Source organism: Acartia tonsa, chromosome 2 (genome assembly GCF_053477335.1).
Source record: "Acartia tonsa isolate MP-2025a chromosome 2, ASM5347733v1, whole genome shotgun sequence".
In the NCBI taxonomy this organism is placed as follows: Eukaryota; Metazoa; Arthropoda; class Copepoda; order Calanoida; family Acartiidae; genus Acartia; species Acartia tonsa.
The window spans coordinates 41,911,407-41,933,587 of record NC_137261.1 but is presented as its reverse complement, the minus strand read 5'-3'; the positions used below and the strand labels follow the sequence as shown (position 1 = coordinate 41,933,587).

General features: G+C 30.8%; 1 protein-coding gene across 7 annotated transcripts in view; it reads right to left on the bottom strand.

Moving 5' to 3' along the window:
- LOC145311887 (protein tramtrack, alpha isoform-like) overlaps positions 1-22,181 on the bottom strand; it is an 88,214-nt gene that overhangs the window by 8,640 nt on the left and 57,393 nt on the right. For 3 of the 7 annotated variants that reach the window (XM_080150913.1, XM_080150914.1, XM_080150912.1), the window contains exons 3-5: positions 8,873-9,816; positions 5,603-5,659; positions 1,795-5,278 (exon numbers count right to left, since the gene is read on the bottom strand). In XM_080150913.1, the coding sequence (XP_080007039.1) occupies positions 4,251-5,278; positions 5,603-5,659; positions 8,873-9,659 (1,872 nt within the window). In that variant the 5' untranslated portion in view covers positions 9,660-9,816 and the 3' untranslated portion in view covers positions 1,795-4,250. Of the gene's footprint in view, positions 1-1,794; positions 5,279-5,602; positions 5,660-8,872; positions 9,817-10,030; positions 10,171-22,181 lie in introns of those variants that run through there. The other 4 variants (XM_080150917.1, XM_080150919.1, XM_080150916.1 and 1 more) reach the window with 2 other exon arrangements.

Here is a 22,181-nt window from a genome sequence, read left to right as displayed (position 1 = left end):
GGTTAATAACTATTTTGGGGAAGGGTAACACAAACCTTCCAAAAAAGTCGCCTCTAGAAAAAAAGAATCCCTACCAGAAATGTAAAGTTTATTTTAAATTACAATTGAAAATAGGAGAAGGGGGATGGATAAAACTTTTTTTTTGTCAGAAGCTAATGATTTCAATGAACCGATTGAGAGATTAAGGAAGCTAGTAGAGGTTCTGTGATTGTTTATTTATCTATGATATTCCATTTTCTGATTTAAGTATTATGGTGGTTTCAGGCTATTTTTCTGCAACCTTCTTAAATACGGAACCCTAGTAATATAGTGCATTGTATAATGTATATAAACTAAGATATATACCTACCCTACCCCAACTTTTTACCTACTTAAAAAATAAATTGGTAGGGGATAAGGGTAAGTTTGTTTGAGATTTTGCTGCACATTTTATCAACGGTACCCAAACACACTCACTCATTCATTGAGGACCTTATCAAATCTGGATTAGTTGTTACAAGTTAGTCGAGTCCAGACTTTTCCACTAATAATTTATATATTTTTGGTAAGATTTGTCACAGCTATTTGGGTGGCTAAAATACCCCCCCTTCACTCTCCCGTCACAAAAAAATCTAAATTTGATTTATAACAGTCGTTACTTGTTCATTTTAAAAAGCCCAATTATATTTTGATTCTTAACTTTTTAAAGTTTTTTTCTAACTCATATCCTATCGATTTCAAATTTTGCAAGATGATTCATTTAACGGTAAGTTACAATTTCGAAAGTGTAGTCACTTTATAATCCACTAGCGGCTACGCTCCCTAGAGGCCTCTAGGGGCACTTGAGGAGGAGAAAGTCGAATTTAATAATTCAATTTCTTATTTTAGATTTTAAAAGACATTTTCGGTACAAACATACAAACACACAAACATCCTGTACTTTATTATAAGGATAGGCATCAGAAAGTCCATTTAAAGGTTTTTTGACTTTAAAAAATTCTTAGAATTCTTAGGAACATTATGTGTAAAGTTTTAAACGAAGCATCATGTATTCATGACTTAAAATATAAGTATGTTTTGTGTAAACTGCTAAACAATGTTCAATATTAAATGCGTTGATACTCTGTATTTGGTAGATATCGTTTGTCTGACGTTTTAAGCTTCGCTTTTATAGATGAGGTCATCCTTGTTCGTAAATTACTAAGTATCTTGTTCAAACGTCTGTCTGTCGCTAACGAAAGTGAAGTACGGAGGAACTAACAACACTTGTTGGACTGTATGACAACAAGGAATATTATTTCAAGTTGTCATAGCTGTTCGAAATTATGTAAGCAAATAAAAAGATAATTATCTGCACAATTAATAGGGCCAGGCTAGCATTACAGACAGAGGGACAGACACTCGCAAACTTATAAAGTAGGTTCGACACTAAAGACAACCATAGAATTAGAAAGTATGTTCATTTAAATACATATTTACTGTTTAGACCTACTTATGATGCAATTTTAAAAGAAGCTAATTTTCAATTATTATTGTTATTTTGAAGCTTCTAGCTTCAAGTATGGGAGGGAAGCATTAGCAAATATTACAAATTTTGTAAATAGAAATAGCTTTTATTCACCAAAACACTAACAACAAGAAGCTTCCCTAATAGATCTAGTCTAATTCTTATATTTTAAAAAGTTAAATGTGTAAAACATTTTTTTAGTGTAGCTATGCTTTAAGGAATATAACTTTTTACAAAAATAATTTTAAAAAAGCAAATAAAAAACACTAACATCTCTGCCCTGAAAATAAAAACATACACAACAAAAATACGAAAAATAGACTATCTTTATTTTGCAAAAATCTACGTGAATTAATACAGTACACAATTAATATAAAAAATATAATTACAAAAATATTAATTTATTAAAATGTAAGTAAGGCACTAGAGAACCAAGATCATGTCTTTGTCAGATAAAAATACTGAAAAATAAACAATTACATTGGTCACGTGGAAGACTATAGATTTGTTGTATTTTGTGTTTAGTTCAAAATAATAATTACAAGAAGGTACAAAAATATAATTTCACAAAAAATGCCATAATTTATAATCGAATTAGAAGCTTAAAAATGCCCTCGCAGAACCTGCAAAATATTTGCAATTATACATAATGCCAATTTTGTTTATCAATATAAAAAACGCAAAACTTCGTTTAATTAATACATAAAAATATGAATACTACTAAAGATTTTGTATTTACAATTGATACTGAATAAAATATATTTTTAAAAAATAACTTTTTTTTCAAGGTGATCAACAAAAAATGTTTATAAGATGTTAAAAATGTATTCCTAATACAAAGAAGGAAATGAGACAATTTTTTGTTGGTCATCATGAAAAATTTACACATGACATGAAAAGACAAAATTTAAATGCCCAATCCATTTAGAAAAATGAAAATAAGCTTTTTTTTGCCAAGAAATCGTTTAAATTAGCAAGGAAAATTTTATTTTTTCTCATCTTAAATATTACATTCTGAATATCATAGGAGATATTTAATATGATTTTATTGCCTTAAATATAACATAAAAGATGATAAAAAGTCTTATTAACCAAACAAGTAAGAAAGAGATGTGATAATGCGGGTGAATCTCTATAATGTTTAAATGAAATCTTGTTCTTCTATTTAATAGATGGTAAAAAAGGAACCTTGCAAAAAATGTTGAAAATTATAAAAAATAAATCAGTCAATAAAATTGGGCAGAGTAATTGATATTTGCATATTAGAAATCTATTTTGCAAGGCTCCAAGAAGAATGAAGGATGTACAAATAATAATTAACTGTACATTAAATATTGATTTTCTTTCGGATCACATAGAATCAGTAGATTTAAATAAAAGGGGGGCCTCAAATAAGTAGTAGAGAACTTTCATAGTGCCAAATAGCAAAGCAAATTGAAAAAAGGATTTAAAAAAAACCTTAACTTTGGTGGATTTTAGTAAGTTTTATTTGGCTTTGCACAATGACACCATTTTTGCACGTGGGGAAAAAAATGAAAATTTTTTCGATTTTATGAGTGAACAGTTAAAAAAATAAATGAGGCCTTCCTCAATTTTGACAAGTACGTTTGGTTGCTTTTGGTTAATCCCTGCATTAGTTTTTTTTCAATTCCTAGCATAATAAAAGAATGTATAGAGTAGCTACGCTACTAATAAATACTTAACTTTGAAACATTAAAGCTGAGCTGCAAGTAAAAAAATAGACGTTCAAAATATTTAAATGCAAATAGAAATTTAAACTTCTTCATTAAGGAAAAAAAGAGTAGAAAAATATATCTTTTACAAGCACCGTTAATTTTACATAGAAAAAGATTATATAAATAATGTGACTTATAATAGTGACTACAAAAACAGTGGCAGAACTACAATTATAAAACCAGGCAGTTATAAAAACATATAAAAATAATAATAAAATATAAACAGACTTTGTAAAAATGTGAAAAATAGTATAAAAATAAGTTTAAGTACATAGGCCAAGCCAGGGCTGAAAGAAAAGGTCTTTTGGTTGCTATACAATGCAAGCATATTATTTTGTATTATGAGAAGAAAATGGTAACTTTCGTTGACAGAAAATAATGGTAACTTAAAAAAAAATATGGTAACTATGAAATGGTAACTATTTGGGTTTAAAGCAGAGATTCCAGAAGAAAATTTATGAATGAATTTTTTTATTGGCAGTCAGTATTGTGGTGTGTTGGGGTATGGAGAGGATGGTAACCAGTGGTTTCTTGAGCAACTGCGCTGCATCACAAATATATTTACAAATAAATGTGCAAATTATATAGTAGCATTACACATCAATATATTATTACACAGCAAATCATTCATTTTGAAAGCCTTTTTGTAAGCTTCGCTATTTACAATTTGAGATAATTGAAAAATTTTCTGAAAATTTTGTTTGCTAGCAAAAATGCTCTGACAAGTACAAAAAAAGTTGTTGTGTGCACAATCACATGTACAATTAACTGTGTACATATTTTGGTAGGATATTGTCCGTTTAATAAAACATTTGTGTCCGTGTTGTATCTAATTATAGAATTACTATGCTGTGAGCAATCTTTGTGACAATATTGCACACTGTAGAAATTACACAATACTGATAAAAGTCACATTAAATTTTAGAAACTCACAACATTGTTCTTTTTTTATTATTTTCTCATATCATACTAGATCAAAATTTTAAATTGTCCTTAATTCTTTTTGTAAAAACAGCTCTTGTTGCTGATTAGTTGACAATGGTTTGATGATGTTTGATATTATCTGGTAAACCTGGTTGTTGTGGCGGTGTGATTGTGGCTAATACTGGCATTGTTAAAGGTGTTGAAGGTGATGGCATCAATATTGATGAAGAGGTAACTATATCCGAAGAAGTTGGAATTGGTGTCATTCTGTCCACATGTTGTTTCAGGGTTGTTGGCGAGGTTGTTGTTGTTGAGCCGCTAGCACTGGTATTGATACCGCCTCCCCAGCCGTGCACGGCGCGAAGATGGGCGGTCATGTTGTCCTTGCGGTTGAACTTCTTGTGGCACACGGTGCAGGGGTAGGACTTGCGCTGCAAGTGGGTGGTCACGTAGTGACGGTGAAAGTTGGATGGGTGGGTGTATGCGTTGTTGCAGACTTTGCAGCGGTAGGTGTTGCCATCCTGTAGGCAGTAGGATCGTATGCTTATAGGAGTGCCAGGATCTGATCCTCCAGCTCCCAGGCCGCTCAGTCCAGACTTGTATAAGTTGGCCAGTTCTGCCTCAACCTTTTCCTGGAACTGATATGACATCAGGTAAGGCGAAGGACAGCTGGATGGCTCGGAATCAATACTTAACCTACTAGGACTTGAATTTTTAAGGGGAGATGAAAGTAAAAGTCCTGCTGAAGGTGAATGGGGTGGAGGCAAGGGCCTGAAGGCAGATCTTGTGTGGTCCCAATAGTGGGCCGGCCTTTCTCTTTCAAATTCTTCTTCTTTGGGTTCCAGTTTAGGCATACTACCGTACAGGTGAACACCAGCGACCACAGTGCCACTGTCGCGGGATTCTCTACTATCTCTGTCAGGCTTTTTCAAAGATAAATTCTCAGGCTGGGGAATATCTTCGTGGGGCATAGAATTTTGCCTGAGGCGGGGATGATTGTGGGCGGAGTTTGATGAGGCGGACGAGTGGGCGGATCCAGTTGATTCGCACTCAAATGATTCTGTGCCGCTATCGCCGAGACTTTGACTTAGGTACAATCTTTTCTTCGGGACCATACGGATGCTGCAACCCACTATATTACATGGTTAGTTAAAAAATGTTTATTAAATAAATATTTTTCCTTAAAAACTACATCTTTAGTTAAAGATAAACCAATTTTTAATAGAGAACGTTTAATATTGTACAAATCTGCTAATTCAACAGCAATTCCAAATGTCGTCTTACTTATAAATTTGGCGGGAAGAGTCTAATGCACAAACAAAAACAGCGGACAATTTTCCAGAAATGAGGTTTAGTGAAGGAAAGGAATTCATGAAAAGGAAAAGGATAAATTAAAAAAATTAAAGCCAAAAACTTGAAAATTAAATAAAAAAGAATAAAGGATAAAAATTGTTACCTGAGCTGCGCCCGTCATTGCTCTCCGCCTCTGAAGGAATGTCGCTCGTCTTCAAATCTAAAAAAGAAAAAAAATATAAGTTTTTGGTCATCTTTTTTTGAATTATAAGATTACATCAGGTTAAGGAGTTAAAAAAGTGCGATTTTATCAAAATCTTTTTTGTGTTAAACTTTTTTTTCAACAATAATTTGATAACTTGTATGTTATTAACAAACAAAGAAAGGGTATCTTTCTGTCTGAATTAAAATTTTGTAGAGTTCAAAGTCTTGTATTTTTTCTTTGATAATGAATTCAATAAGAATTAAGGAAAATCTGAGGTCTTTGTAATATTTTCATAAACAGTTGTGGACAATTAGATATTAGAGTTGTTCACCTTTTAAGTAGGGAGCAGTTGGGGCAAAATTTATTCATTTAAACTCTAAATTGAAATTATCTCTTTCAAAGCATTTCTTGAAAAATATGCCTTGTTTTTAGTTTAAAAAGTAAAGAATCAATGCAATTTTAAATTTTTAAGGGGAAAAAACAATGATATACATAGTGGTAATTTACTAATTTCTAGCGTCTATTAAATTCAGAAAATAGAATAATGAATTCCTCCTAAGGCTTAAGATGTGCGGTAGAGTTAGGATGATTTAAGGTAAAATTTGTTGAAATTATTGGTTAGACTTTTTAAAATAAGTGAAAATGTTTAGATGGAACGGTCTATTTTAATTCTGGTGCATGTGTCCATGAAGACAAACACAGGTCAAAATCACAAGTAAGAGCATGTGTGTGTGTGTTTGTGACTTGCACACATAATAAAACACACACACACACACGACACATGAACACACACAGACACATTTATATATTATTTTAAGATACAGGTCATCAGTAGGATGTTCTTTCAAAATAGAAAAAGTCATCTATAAAATAAAATATATCTTAAAAGATTTTTATTATTTTACAAATTCAGATGATATTACAATGCTCCTGTTGTAGCATTGTGGGTACACTTTGTACAGGTCAAATACTTGGATATATGTAGATATGACAGATTAAACCCGTCAGGCGGAAGGGCACGGGGTGAACCTAACCTACACAATCGTATCAATAGGATAAAGGACCTAAAGTACAAAAAAGCTGGAAAAACAATTGAAGCCAACGAAATCTTATGGAATTTTAATAAAGTTTTTAAAACAGAAAGAAAATTGAAATGGTTAAAGGTAATACAGAAAACCTTTTTCAGTTATTTCTTGAAATAAACATGATTTTCTATAAGTTTGATTTTGACTAATTAATGATTATTTAAATATACATTAATTTCTAAAACTAGGACTGAAAGAAAGTCAAATCAAAATCAATATCTCTATATCAATAGTTTACATTTAACTAGCTTTCTAATAGAGCAAAATATATTATAATGAGAAAAACCCAAAAATATAAAACAGAGTTTTATACAGGGAGGGATGGGACATTGGGCTCTAAATCACACTGATAATTAAAGTTTTAGATATTCACTCTCTTAATTATTTGCTTATAAACTTTGGGCCCTTTTTATTAGATATAGTTAAGGTTGAACTAATCTAAGTGTTTAAAGTTTTCCACCAATGATTTTGATTTATAGAAGGGTTAATTTAGATCATCAATATTTGACGTCCATTTTTATCATCCATTGCATTGCTATCTTTAAAGATTCCAGGTTTTATGAGGTGGTTAAAAGATTATCAAGAAACTTTTATTGAGTTTTAATTTTGATTACAAAAATATAGCTTTTTGACAATAAAACTAATAAAAATATATTTAAAGAATTAAAGATTATAGAAGCCAGAAAAGGAATATAGAAAAAAATTATAGAGAAATATAAAGAGACAGAAATAGAGAATTTGTGGAAAATAGAGAAATAAAGTAAGAGAGAAAGAGAGACATTTGGAGGATATAAGGCATAGTACACCTTATACAGAGGATTGGAATATAAATAAATAGATAGATAGATAGAGAAGGATCTCATGAAATCGATATTGCTTGGAAAATGGTGTTGTAAAATCAATACAAGTTCTATAACAACATTATTTCTAAGAATAAATAAGTGTTTGCATAATATAAATAAAGAAATAATTAATTCGATAGCAATAAAATTTTAAATGTTCTTTAATAATGGCCAATCTAATTCTAGATTATTTGCTATTTGATAAGTTAATTGCCATTTTAAAAACAATACATTTTTTTGTTACGAAGATACTCTTAAATCAGTGACAGACAGACTGAACCACTGAAATTTGATGATAATAGATTAAATTTGCCGTTCAAAAACAAATAGTTTCATATGCCTTTGCTGAGCTACTTTTTGTCATAATGTATTTGAAATCAGAAAATTTTTGTCTTTGTTTCAATTAATTTTGAATGAATCTGCATGCCATGCAATTTTTATTTTAATTGCATAACCAGACTTACATTTCATTTTTCTTATGGATCAAAAAGTGGCTCAACACATTGAAGTAGAACAAAGGTGAGGGATTTCTTACAATTGATATAAGGTATGAACAACAAAAATTGCTGTGATATTGGATTCGGATATATTGATGGATAAAACATTGCTTCTTATTTATTATATATTAACAAAAAAAGAATAACTGATTTTATTGATTTTATTTTTAAATAGACTAAAAAGCAACTTTATCATAAAAAGATTATATATCTGCATTTCCCAACTACCTACGGATATAATTATCTTGAAATTAAATAAATGAAGTTTGGTTTTTTTCCAAACAATGTATCCATTTAAATTAGATTTGATGTTGGCAAAGAGCGCAAAGGCACGGCACTTGTTGGACCAATAATTTCGTGTAATCAATGAAATCGATGCCCCGTCCGTTCCCTAACACAATTACCCTTTCCCTGCGGTTTTCCTTCCCGTAAATATTATTTTTCACCTATTCCCCCTGTTTATTATATTTTCTTTCCCTTTTTTGGTTTATGTTCTAAATTAGCATTCACTGATTTTCCCCGCCAGAACATTTAGGCTTTGTGTTGACTAAAAAGTAACAATAATGTCATATATTCCCTGTTTGCTAACATATTTTGGATGTTTAATTAATATGTTGTTAAATATATGTTATGTAAAGGATTAAAAGTTAATTAGCACATAAAATATTCAAAATTCAGAAAGAGAGAGAGAGAGAAAAAAAAAGATTTTGATAAAAGTTCGCAAAACATTTCAAATATGTAACAATTTTACTTTAGGATTCTTGCAAAATAATGAAAAAAGCAGAAAATTAAAGAAATTTTTACCTGTAGGAGAGAGCGACACTGAATCAACATTTCCTTCTTTAAGGCTTTTGACGGGGCTCTGTGCATGCTCAGTTATATCATCCACATCGTGGATAGGGGAGGAGGCGTTTCCCTCCTCCATTCGTTCCTCACACAAATTAATGGCTGCCGGCATGATGTCGCTGCCTGACAGGCGGCGAGGCCTGCCGCGCTTCCGTTTCGAGCCCAGGAAGGCGCTGCCAACTGGCAAAGAATCAGTCTGTGGTCTCTTTGAAGATGACATGCCCGGGGATAGTAGAGGGCTGCCGCTGCCGGCTGTCATGTAGGACGGAATTAAGGTTGGGGGGTGGGCTCCAGGGCCGCTCATTGAAGAGGTTAGAGGTAGGGGAGGTAGGTGGTGGTAGGGATTATGGGAGATGGGGGGTAGGTTGGCGGCTTGGGGTTCTTTTACGTCAGCTAAACCTTTGATTTTTAGACTTTCAGCAACCTTGAGCAGCGAACTGAGATTTTGTTGGTCCACGCTCACTTCTCCGCGATACATAAACTCGAGAAGAGCCTTCATTTCTTCATACCTAACATCCTTCAGAAAGACGACAGGATGTTTGTCAGGAGTGTTGTAGAACATTGACTGGAAGTATGGCGAACAGGCGGACAACACCATTTTGTGGGCCTTCAAATTAAGGCCGTCGCAGGACAATGTGACGTCCACAAAGGCTTCGTGATTAAGGAGGTCCTCGAAAACGGACAACAGGTTGTGTTGGTGGTTGTTCCATCGGAGACAATACAGCTGGGGTTGGGCCACAGCCATCCTGGAGGCTGCAGGTGCGGAGCCGCTGAGAGTAAATTGGACAATTTTCGGGGGATGTTATTTTTTCTGTGACTAGTGTGTACAACTGGTTTGTTTTGTTGTAATGAATGATTTACTGGTTTACCAGACGCCAGATTCTAGGGTCAGCCATACAATCCTGAAACAGAAAAATAACATTAGTTTTTATGTCAACTTATGCTTGATGAATACAAATGATACATTAATTAATAAACACTAATAAAAAAGTTAGATAATCTTTAAACTAAATTTCTATCTATTTTTTTTCAATGTATTGTACTATCTATAGAATTTTCCTATCTATCTAAATCTTTAAAACCATGCAAAGCATATATATAATCTTTATTGTATACCTTATTTGTTAGTTTTTTTTATTGTTAATGATTTCCTTATGATATAACAGCATGCTATGAGCACCACGTCAAAAAAGCCTAAGAAAGAAAAATTTCACAACTCACTACTTTTTTAACTAGCATTGAAATCACTGGCTTTAACATTTCACAAATTTTACTTGAACACCTTTTTATAAATAACATTCACAATATTTTATTTTTAGCATTTACTTGCATTAAGATTCATTATATTTTGCATAGAACATAATTGTGTATAGAGGAATAGTTTTTTTAGGGAAAGGAAAAAGGAATAAGTTTTGACTGGATCGATCAACCAGTAGTTCAGGTTTTGAACTGAGGCCTAAGTTTCATAGTTTTCATGGAGGCCAACATCAAGACCAATAAATCGATATATATACTTAGAGGCTAGAGAATAACACAGAGGATAAAGAGAGAGAGAGGCTAAGCAGATAGGAAGAGGGAGAGAGAGAGAGAGAGAGGTATGCATAATATAACCACACGGGAACTAGGGAACATATTTTAGAATGGATCAATACTAGGCTATATTATATATACAACATATATATTATATTCTGGGCCTCTCTAATTCTCTCTCCTTTTTTATCCCCTTACTCACTTATATTTTTTCCGTATAATATATGATAATATTTCTATTTAACAATTTCATAAGAATCTTTAGAAGAAATGTAATCATTTTTCTACCTGATATTGTTAAAATATAGTATTTAATAAAATCATAATATTTTAAAATTTTGAATATTTTTTTCAAAAAATTTGCACGGTCAGAAAATGCAAAGAAATGATTGTTTTAATTATCTATCTATCTATTAATCATCTTGTAAAACTTTTGCAAATTTCTCGCCAAAAATTTTTGCTCGTCTTTGTTTAAGTGTATTGTGTTGTGTGTGTGTGTGTGATATCCTGTCTGTTGGTAGAACCTGTTGCCTAGGCCCTTTCTCATGATCTTTCCCTTTTTTCGATATCATCCTTCCCGACGCCAAAAGTGTGTCTTAATGTCCCTTTCCCTTTAAAATATAGGCGAGCCTAAATTTTAATTCCACAGGCCTTGGTTGGTTGGTTCGCTCTTTAGTTCTCCTTTCTTATGTAATAAGGCCCTTAAGCTTACTCGCGCAGTGGTAGCCTACCCCTTGTGGCCTTTCCTCCCCCCATTCTCACGATCCGTAGAAGTAAGCGGAGAGAAAAAAGTAAGCAACAGGCTTCAGCAGAGAGGCGCAGCGCCACTTTTCTACACACAGAGAGCTCACAACACAATTGAAACAAAGGTCCATAAGTCATAATTCTCAACCAATTTTACCCCCATCTCTCACTCTCTCTCTCTCTTTCTATCTATCTATCTCAGTCTGTTGTACTTGGAAAGGAGTTTTCCCCATGGTCCTGAATTCTTTCCCTTTTGTTCAATTCTCTATTGTTCAGTTTTATGTTCTTTAGATGCAGTCAAATTTTTTCTCAAGAATTTAATTAATAATTTTATCTTCCTAACATCTATAATCCTTTAAAAACTTATGATTTTAAATTTTGATTTCTGTGCTTTAAGAATTTTTGCTATTTATTTATACAATATTCCCTTATAAACTAAAATTATTGGGGAAAATAAGAGGGACGTAAAAGTAACAAGGCAGATATTAAAGCTTATAATTAACCATTCTTACTACAGATATCTTTCTATCTTGCTAGATAGCTAGATACATTCTTGCTATCTTGTTTTCTTGGGCAATTTCAGTTTTTAATAACTTTAATCATTTACTTGATGACATTTTATTATGACAATAAAAGAAAAGTAGACATTTACTAGACGTTTTACCATTCAATATTACTTTTATAGAAGCATTAAAGCATACTTTTTAAAATTCATGGTAAATTCTAAATAATTAAAAATTCATTTATTACTCCAGTATTTACTTAGATATATTTATTATATATTAGATTAAATATAAAGATAAGAAAGATATCAAAATAAGACAAGGTTAATTAAAGATCAAAACAATCATAACATATTATGATTATCTATCTATCTATTTTTTGGCTATCTTGTAATTCGACACAAGCTAATTTTTGTCTGAAATTCTGCATTAATATTTAACTTGCTAGCTAAGGGTATCTAGTTTATCTTCATATTTTTATGCATTTAGGTTAAGGTTTTAGCCAAAAAATGTGGCAAATTTGCATCATACTACCTTGCCTGAAATTTAAAATAAAGTATTTTGTTGTTTTTAAGAAAAAAATGATTTAAAGTTTTATTCGGACTATCTATCTATCCTTTAAGATATAGAGATGCCTTTGTGTTTATCTATCCTATATGGTAATTAGAGTTGAACGAACTTGTTGCGTTACTTTGCACCCTATTTACTCATAAATACACATACACACACAAACAAACACACACACACACACTCATGACTTCAAATCTTCTACCTTCAATACTCTATATATAGATGTGTATATTAAACAAAACAATTTATATTCTTCTGCTTCTAAAATGCACACAAATCCCCCCCCCCCCTCCCCAAGTGCACTTGTACATGTAATTTCCTTCCAAATTAAACCGCAAAGTAATACAGGTCCTATGCTTCAATATTGTATCAAAATGTATTTGCAGGGAATTGAAAATGGCAGATAAATCAATTCATAATTAACCCCCCCCCCAAAAAAAAAAAATACATAATTTATTTAGGGGAAGGTTACTCAATTGTCTATTGTCCTATCTCTTTTATATTAAAATAACTATATAGAATACAAAAATTTGTTTTAATAAAACTCAAATATTTTATATTATTTGAAATATAGTAATTATTTGTTGACTTTAGATGAATACATATACATCTTAATAAAGTAAATACATAGATCAACATTTTATTTGCTAAATTTTAAACTTAAATTTCAAGTTCAGAATTTTATCATATGTTTGTTGTTAATAAACAAAAATAGAATCTGTAGCCAACTTAATTTTCTAAATATAATTATGAAAGTTCTAAGTTTATCATGAATCGCAGATATTTTTTTCATCATAGCTGGTGTATCTGAAGTAAGCACTTTAGAAAACATTTTAAATGTATTTGCTGTGATATTTGTGGTCAATATTGTCCTTGTTTAAATAATCATATTTAAATAAATTATGTCATTAACAGTTATCCTTATTAATAACAAGTCAATTTACTGCAATTTGAATGCATTGAATAACCTAATATGTACGAACTATGAAGAATAAAATCAAACACGAGAATGGCTGGGAGGCATAATACTGGTTGCATGTGCCTAAATAGGCCTAGAGGTGCAGTTACAAATGTGTAAAATCATAGAAATGGGATGGGTAGTGCATTGTTTAGGCCGTATGTGTGTCTTCTAAAATTATGTAGGGTTATTTGTTAAAATTTCATAAGGAAATCTTTTGAAAAATATTAAATAAGAAATACTAAAAGGTTTTAGAATATTGAGTAGTAGTGCACTAGACTTTGTGCCAATAAATGCAGTCCCAAACAGGCCCATATGCCCCTATATACAGGCCCATATGCAGCTACATACAGGCCCATATGCATGTACATACAGCCCCATGCGAGCTTGTCAAAGTAAAGAGAAAACCGCACCTTGCAAATGCAGTTGAATGTGGGCGTTGTTTGGGCTGCTACAAAAAATTAAAGATTTGTTAAAAATCAAAAATATAAAAATTAAGTTCAAGTCTGAGCCATATTTTTTCAAAACAATATTTATTTCATTCAAAAACAACAGTTTGATAAAAAGGCACCATTAAAAAAATATATACAGGCAAATAAACCTTTCTGAATTGAAGATCATAAATATTGATTGTTTCATGATTTTTCTTTGTCTTAAATTTAATTGATTCAATAAAACAGATTGTCTTCAATTTTCAAGTAGATAATAGGTCTACATTTTTACTACAACAAAACTTAATCTATCTATGTGTTAATATCTTACTATCATTCATTATAGTAAACCAATGTCATATAAGGGATTAATTTAAATTTGTACCGTTACAGAAACTATTGTGTGAAGGACATATTTGAAGAAATATGTAGAGAATCTGGTTAACGTAAATCCAAGTTTGTGTGTGTGTGTGTATTATAGAAGTACAAATAGTGTAAAATCAGTTATCTTCTGTGTTGTGTATTTATATGTGTGTAAGTCAGTGTGTGTGTGTGTGTGTGTGTGTGTGTGTGTGTGTGTGTGTGTGTGTGTGTGTGTGTGGTGATGTCCCTACTATGTACGAGAGTGTAAAATCAGTGTAAGGATCAATGTACTTGGACTTGTAAGATCAAGGACCGAGATCCCTCGCACAACACCACTCCCCCCCCCCCCTACTCAACCACACATATACATACTCCTTATTACAACCACCTATGCATGGTTGTGGTGTGTGTGAGTGTGTGTGTGTCCCCTCTCCCCATACACACGTTACTCATATCTCTCCCTATTACGACTTTAAGGTGTACCATCCAAGGATAAAGGGATAGGACAATAAAAGATTAATTTATATCCCCCCCTCCCCATCAACAATTCAAAAAATATTTTACAATTAGATGAAAAAAGGGATGTAGAATAATTTATCATTAATCCACCCCCCCCCCCCCCCCTCCTCCCTGTAAACCATCTCATGTAAGAAAGAAAAATAAACTTAATGTTGGGAGGGGATAGTAAGAAAAGGCACTATTAATAGTCTTCATAAACTAGCAAAAAAGCTTCCGAAAGTAATTATAGTAAATTTGTCACTAGAAAAGGATAAATCAGACAGAAAAATTATTCTGAATGGGTCTGTCTGTTGCTTTCTGTTAACATAACTTTTTTTTAATATCATTATGGTTACATTTGAGTTCTTCTGACAAACTATAATATCAATTTCTGCTAAAATTCAATTTTTAAGCATTTTTGCAAAAAAAAATAATTTTGGCTATTATGAAAAATTGTCCATATTATATGGCTATTAAGGCACTTGTATACATAGGAATCTAAGGGACCAAAACTTTGAAGCAACAGTTATTTATGCTTGGATGAACCTACTACAAGCAAAAACAGATATATTAATGTATATGATGAACATTTTGGCGATTTTTATACGCGCATAGCACAAAAGAAATGATAATTTTCTTAATTATTCTATATTTGGATTTATTAATATCATAATTAAAATTAAAATATTCAACAAGTTTATACAAAGAGAAATAATTTATATTGAACAAATAATGATTTGTACGAAAATAAATTATAGTCTTGTTTTTAATGAGTCTTAACTTTTGGTAGTAGGTCTGAAAATAGTCATAAATCCTAAAAAGTAATTTATATTCGGGCAATTTTTTTCTAAACTCTTATTGAAAAGTTAAAGAGAAACGCCTATTTATATATTCTCATTAAAAACTCAAAATTTAAATCGTTTTGATCAATTTATTGATAAGAAACTCCTAAACTGTGCAAAGGTGCAAAGAAAAGAACCAAACCCCTAAATTGAAACTTGATTAAAAGCCACTTAACGCCCCACCCTGTGTGTGTATTTATAGCCACTTTTGTGATAAATTTATATCCAAATTAACTCCCTCAAAATAAAACTAGATGTCAAGATACAAATCTAATGAAATCTTTTCTTGAAATTCAATGCCAGCAAAAGTCAGTCGCTAGACAGATAAAAAACCGTAAATAGAGTTAGGATTTTTTTTGTTGTAAAATTGGCCACCCCGAAAGCAAACCCTAGAAGTTATCCTCCCCTAGTTAATTATAAAAACATCAAGAATTTAATAAAAAAATTGAGAAAATGAATTTTTAGAATGGGCTTAACATTAAAATTCTTCTTTTTTATTTTCTAAATAGAAAAGATTTGTATAAACATAAAATTTTTAGATATTTCTTTTTTAATTTGCTGAAATGAAGAAACCCTCTCATCCCCTTACCTCTTCTTATCTTCTGTCTATTTTTTGCTGAGTTGAGGACACATTTTTGTGGCTAGTTTTGGAACACAAATAAAAACATTTGGATGGGTTGAAAAAAGGGGCTTTCTTAAAATAAAACTAAGGGTGACACATTTACTGTGTGGTTGGCTACCAGGAGCCATAAAAAGCCGCAGTTTTACAATGTAGAGTGGTAAAAAACTTATTTTCAAACATAAACCTAATAAAACAGATTTTTAGATAAGTAGGACCTTTGGCAAATGTTTTACAATATAATGAAACTTGTTATTTTAATCCTAAAAAAGTTAAGCAAGCAAATATTTTATTAAGAACATAAAACTGAGTCATTTGAATAATTGAACTTTTTAAACCTGTTTCATTTTATTCGACAACTTTGATTGTTTAAAGGACAGCTTTCTAGTATATAAAAAATGCTACCCTGTCAGTTTTTTTTGGGACTATTGCTTCGAAAAAATCGGATAACACGTGATCATACGAAGAATATTGGCACAAGCATTACAGACAAACAGATCAAAATTGTTTATAAAAAAAGTTAATTTTATATCGAAAGAAAATTTAAGGCTGATGTTAAACATTAACAGGATTAAATTAATCAAGTCTAGCAGTTAAAGTTTAAAGATTTTCTAGCCCAATGCATATATTTTATCATGCTTGTAAATCTTGCCAAAAAATCTTTTGTTGTTTGTTACAAAAAAAAAATGTTGAATATTAAGATTTAACCTATTATTATATGCATTACATATCAACAGTTCTTTAGACCATTTAAAATTGCCTTAGAGAAAAACTTATGCGTAGTTTTAAAACGCATTTTTCTTAAAATTTAATGGTGAGAAAAAGGCTGAAATATTGCATTTGATTATTGAGAAAATATTTTTTATTTAGTGTACTAAAACCTTTCAGAAAATGTTTAGTAAATGTAGGAAAAATTATTTAGTTATTACGATCAAGAGAAAAAGCTGTAGATTCTTGTGATTGGTTTATAACAATTGGTCCAATACTCTTCTGTTTGTCTAGCCTTTCTCAGTGGGAGCTTTTTTAATTTTATTTTTTCAAAATTCATGATAAAAGTATTGTTCAAACAATTTCTTTGTCTTTTATTATGTTCAATCTGAAAGCACAAGAGCCCAAATAAGTGTTAATCCCCCTTCCCTCTATTTTCTTTCCCCGTGTGAAAACGCAATCAAGTAGATAGTCCCCTCAGGGTAGGCCTTAAAAGTTAAAAAGAAACAGACCAAAAACGCAGGTTTTATCAGGATAGACACAGTTTCTAAAAGCATAAAGAAGTCATACTTAAATTATTTAATAGAATATCTATATAATATCAAAATTCTAATGCATTTTTTACTTTTTAAAAAACAATTTTACCTTTCACAAAAAAATCTTATAAACCTTTTTTCTTTTGAACAACAACAAACCAGAACAATTTTGGAGATGGGACAAACTTTTTTAGACCCCTTAAAATTATTTGAATAGGATTAACAGAACAGGTTGTCTGTTTACTGACAGTTTTTGTGTGTCTGTGTATTTGTGTGTGTGTATGTACCACCAATCTTTTTTTTTCTGTCCCACCAAGTGCGACCATATGTTTTGGAAAATAACACAAAAGAGCTGAATAAGAGAAGTGGACAAAGGAATCGGGGAAAGAATGGTATTTTTAAGGGATAAAAGTCCTAAAAGTCATTTTCAGGGGCATATATTCCTTATAATTAAATAATAATAATTATTAAATTACAGAAATGTGGAAAAAAAACATACAGAAGTTGTAATTTTAATTTTCAAACATGCTTTGAAATTTCTCCCCTGTAAATTATTCTTTGCTTTTTAGAATCCGTTAAAGGAACGTGTGTAAAGATAAATTTATTGGTTTGTCCATTAGATAACTACACAATAGTTGGACAGGTATTAAGAATATTAATTTTAGAAAAGGAAAGATAATGATTATAATAATAGCTACTTGTTGGAAATCAAAGGATTTTAGTTTGTAGACTTTTTTTTATACTAATTACTTTTGAGGATATTTTTCCATGTCCTTTGATACAAAGGTTTGTGGTTTAGGATTCATTCACCTAACCCTTATTTATGCTCATAATCTTATTTTAAGCACAGGTCAAAAGGGTCAAAAAACCAAAATTGCTAAGAAACAAAAAATTTAGAAAAATATAAAATTATGCTATTAAACATTTAAAATTACAATATATGTATGTGTATAAAATAAACTGTTTTTGATAAATTGCACAAAAAAAACAAGCCCAAATAGTGTAAATTTAACTTCAATTGTGTTTTGTTGACGGGAAGAGGCAGAAAGCAAAAAACACCATAAATGTGTTTTTCAAATTATACTAGATGAAAAGGGGGAATTAGGAACTCTAGTTTACTATAATTAGACTTATTTCCATCATTTATTACAAACAAGTTTAAAGACATTAAGTAAATAGTTTACACTCAAACTGAATGGTATTTGGATTTTATGCTTTAAAAGGCTTTGAATGGTATAAGTAAGAATTGAAACAAAGATGATATGTAAAAAATAAATGTAACCAAGGACAAATGCGTAAAAAGAAACAAACAAATAAATTAGGAAAGATTTGGAAAAGAATAGTTATTAATCGCATCGTATTATAAAGAGCTTATTCTCCGCGGATATACAAATGTACAATTAGAAGATTAAGACTAGGTTTGTTAGCCCAGAGATCTAATCCAGCAAATATTAATCGGTTTCGAAGCCACAGTGGAAAATATATTTATTTATTTTTACATATTTTCAATAATTTCAGAATTTTTAAAAGAGAATGGGTAATACAAGATAAATTAGCTTACAGAGAAGCTTGGACACTTACAAATGTTTGAAACAAGTTGAATGTCGAGCAGAGAGAGCTAACAATACTCGACACTACACCACAATAAGGGGTTTCCATATTTAGAAATAATTTATAATACAAGTGGTGCTCATATGATCATTCCAATATTTTAGTTTTATTCTAAAAATTAAGGATGCAATATACATTATGCAAAGATTGTTTTGTTATGATTTCAAAACCACATCAGCATAAAACATGCACCTCAATAAATAAATAAAAATGCACTAAATTCATTTTTTTGTATGAAAGTAGAAACGTCTGAAGGTGTGCTAAGCACAAGAACTATTGGGAGAGAGAGCAACAAAAGACTTGATTATCTATCTCCAATCCTAAAAATTCATCAGACAACATTTAAATATTTCAATATTGATTGGAAAATACATTGATTTTAAAATGATAAAATCCTTCTCTAAGTTAATATATCATTTTTCCGAAAAATTGGACTTTCAATTTTAAATTCTAAAAGAGATTAAAAGTTCAATGTTCTATTTGTAATGACCTGCAGACAATATGTCATATTTAAAACACATAATAAAGCCATGATTAATTATAATTATAGATAATACAGCAGGTACTTTTCCAACAGACAGGAACCCGTAATCCCATAATCCTTGCTAATCTGTTTTATACAAATTTAAAATACAAACAATTAGTAAAAACAAAAAGATATAAACAAAATATTTTTAAAAATGTAAAAATCAAATTCTAAATATCCTAAGACATGGCAAAAAACGTTCAGACTTTTTAAAGAATTAATTTTGAGTGTTTTTACCTCCCACTTGTAATTTTTACATCCTGTCTATAAAACTGGGAGTGGGGGATTTTTCGCAGGGTCTGTCACGGGGGGAAGACATTATCAAAAAGAAAAATCACCTTTTTCAGGATTTTCCCTCGCTGCTTTAGCAAAAAATTTGTTTGGATTTAGGAAAATGCATGTGCTTTCGGATATTTTGCTTCAACTTTTGAAAAATGACATTAATTATTCTTATAACTTTATAGCTATATATTTAAATTAAGTGAAATATCCTAAAATATAAACAAATGTGTACCTTATAAATATCCCCTTACTCCTTAAGTTATCCAGGTAAGGTTACATTTACTACATATGTCTCCAATCATGTGTATTAATATTTTCCCCTCATTTTATGCATGCTAATATAAATAATGCATTTCTTACAGATTTATACCAAAAAAAACAATTTGACTAAATTTTTAATAATAAACAAAAATTATAGCAATTATAGAAAATTTAAATAAAATTTCTAAAATCTTACCTCCCAAAATTATTTGAGTCCCTCCCTATTCATATATATATACATATCTATGGATATCCAAGTATTTATCTATCTATCTCTCCTGCTAGTCCCTCCTTTCTAAGGTATTTAAATGCCTTATGGTGTTGTGTATATTATGGTCTACAGGTGCGGCCCCCTCGCAACATCCTCTGTCCCTGCCCTCTTAATTCCACACCTTTGGGAGGTCAAACCATACCACCAAATATAAATAAAACTTTTAAAATTATTATTGAGTTTTTATACGTGTTATATCCTTTTAATTTTCCCTTGGTCTAATTCTAATATTATTTTTATCTTCATTTACAAAAGTATTGTGCGGATATTTTGCTGTTTCATTGGAACATTTTTTAGATTCCTCTGCAATAGATTTTTCTGTCATAAACAGGCAACAAGGCAACACTCATCTCCACCCCCTCCCCCTTACTTCCCCAAGTCTCTCACCTTTCTTTCTTTTTCGCGTCTTAGATGCGTCCGAACCGTCTTGTTGAAGTAGAAGACGTAGATAGATAGATATTAAGAAAGCGGGGAAGAAAGGTGGGGGGGATTTTTCGCTGGCTCTCGCCCTGTCACACCTCTTCTCTTTTCTCCTTACATAACAATTACATGGTCCTTCTTATTCTTTCTCCTGGCCTTCAATATTATAATCTAGTCTCCCTTTTATCAATCTATCAATTTCTTATTCTCTCTCTCTCTCTCTCTCTTCCTTTCTTAATTTTTTTCTTTCTCCCAGTAAATCCTAAATTTAAAAAAAATGTGTGTGTGTGTGTGTTTAGGCATTTTTCATCATCCTACCTTCGTTTCTTTACAGCCATTAAATTTCTCCTTGCTACCCCTTTTTGCGGCCCCTTTTTTCTGAAGGTAATGTGCACAATTCTAAAGAAAGTCGAGTGAAATTTGATCAAAATCTTTGGGACTTTTCCCCTCTTAAAATTAAAAAGCTCCTTGAGCCATTAGACCAAATTATTATGATGGAAAATTTCCAGATTTTTAAGAAAAATTTGTTTTTGGAAAAACAACGTTCATTATAGACATAAGAAATTTTACAAAGCAACACAGCTACCAGTATAGTTAACATTGAAAATGTCTATTCTAATTTAACTCTATAATATTCCTTTTTTTCATCGCAAGGATGATTTTTAGGGCAGGTGCACCAAATACTTGACTGTGATTTAACTTAATTTATTCACACATTTATTTTGTACTTATTTTTTGCAAATATACATACTTAGCATTGTGAAATTTAGAGAACTAGTTTTTTTTTAAAAGGGACATTTTTATCTTACATCGCAATTATATATTTGCACATTTTAAAATTCGCAAAGCAATTGTTTAAAATTTTCACAATTGTTAATCTCAAAAATTTCATACTTGGTCTCCAGATAGATACAAGATATTATATGAAACAGATCTTAGTTCATTGGTAACCTATGTCGACCCTTTATAAAACAATTATCTTTGACTAGAACCATTTAAACTTGAAACTAATACATTTACATTGATAAGTCAAATTTTTAATTTCAAATATTTTTGAGCAAAAGTAAACATTAAGTAACAGTTGTTTTTTGACTCATTATGTGTATTTTTCTGAAATAAAAAAAACATAACAAAAAAGTCTTTTTGTAAGAAATAAGACAATTTATTAATAAACCAAAAATTTGGATCATGTTACTTGTCGATGCAGCGCTGCACTTACAAGTAACATGTTTATAAGAGCTGCATCTACAAGTAACATGATAAAGGGAGATAAAAAAAAGGAGATGGGCAGACAATGTTAGTTATATTTTTATTGAAAATAAGCTTTTTAGTCATTTCTAAAGAACTTCAAAACCCCAAACAACTTCCTTCATCTTGAAGCAATGAGAGGTTGTCAGAGAACCTTCTTACAAAGTTATTTGGATGAATACATGTGGAGGGATCGCTATAATGATAATGCATTTTACAATTTGTGCAACCAGATTGCTATTCAATATCATGTTTAATTATTTAATAATGTTTTTGCATATATTCAAAACCATTACTAATAAATGTTGAGCTAACGAATTAATCTTAATTGTTTCTATTTATAATC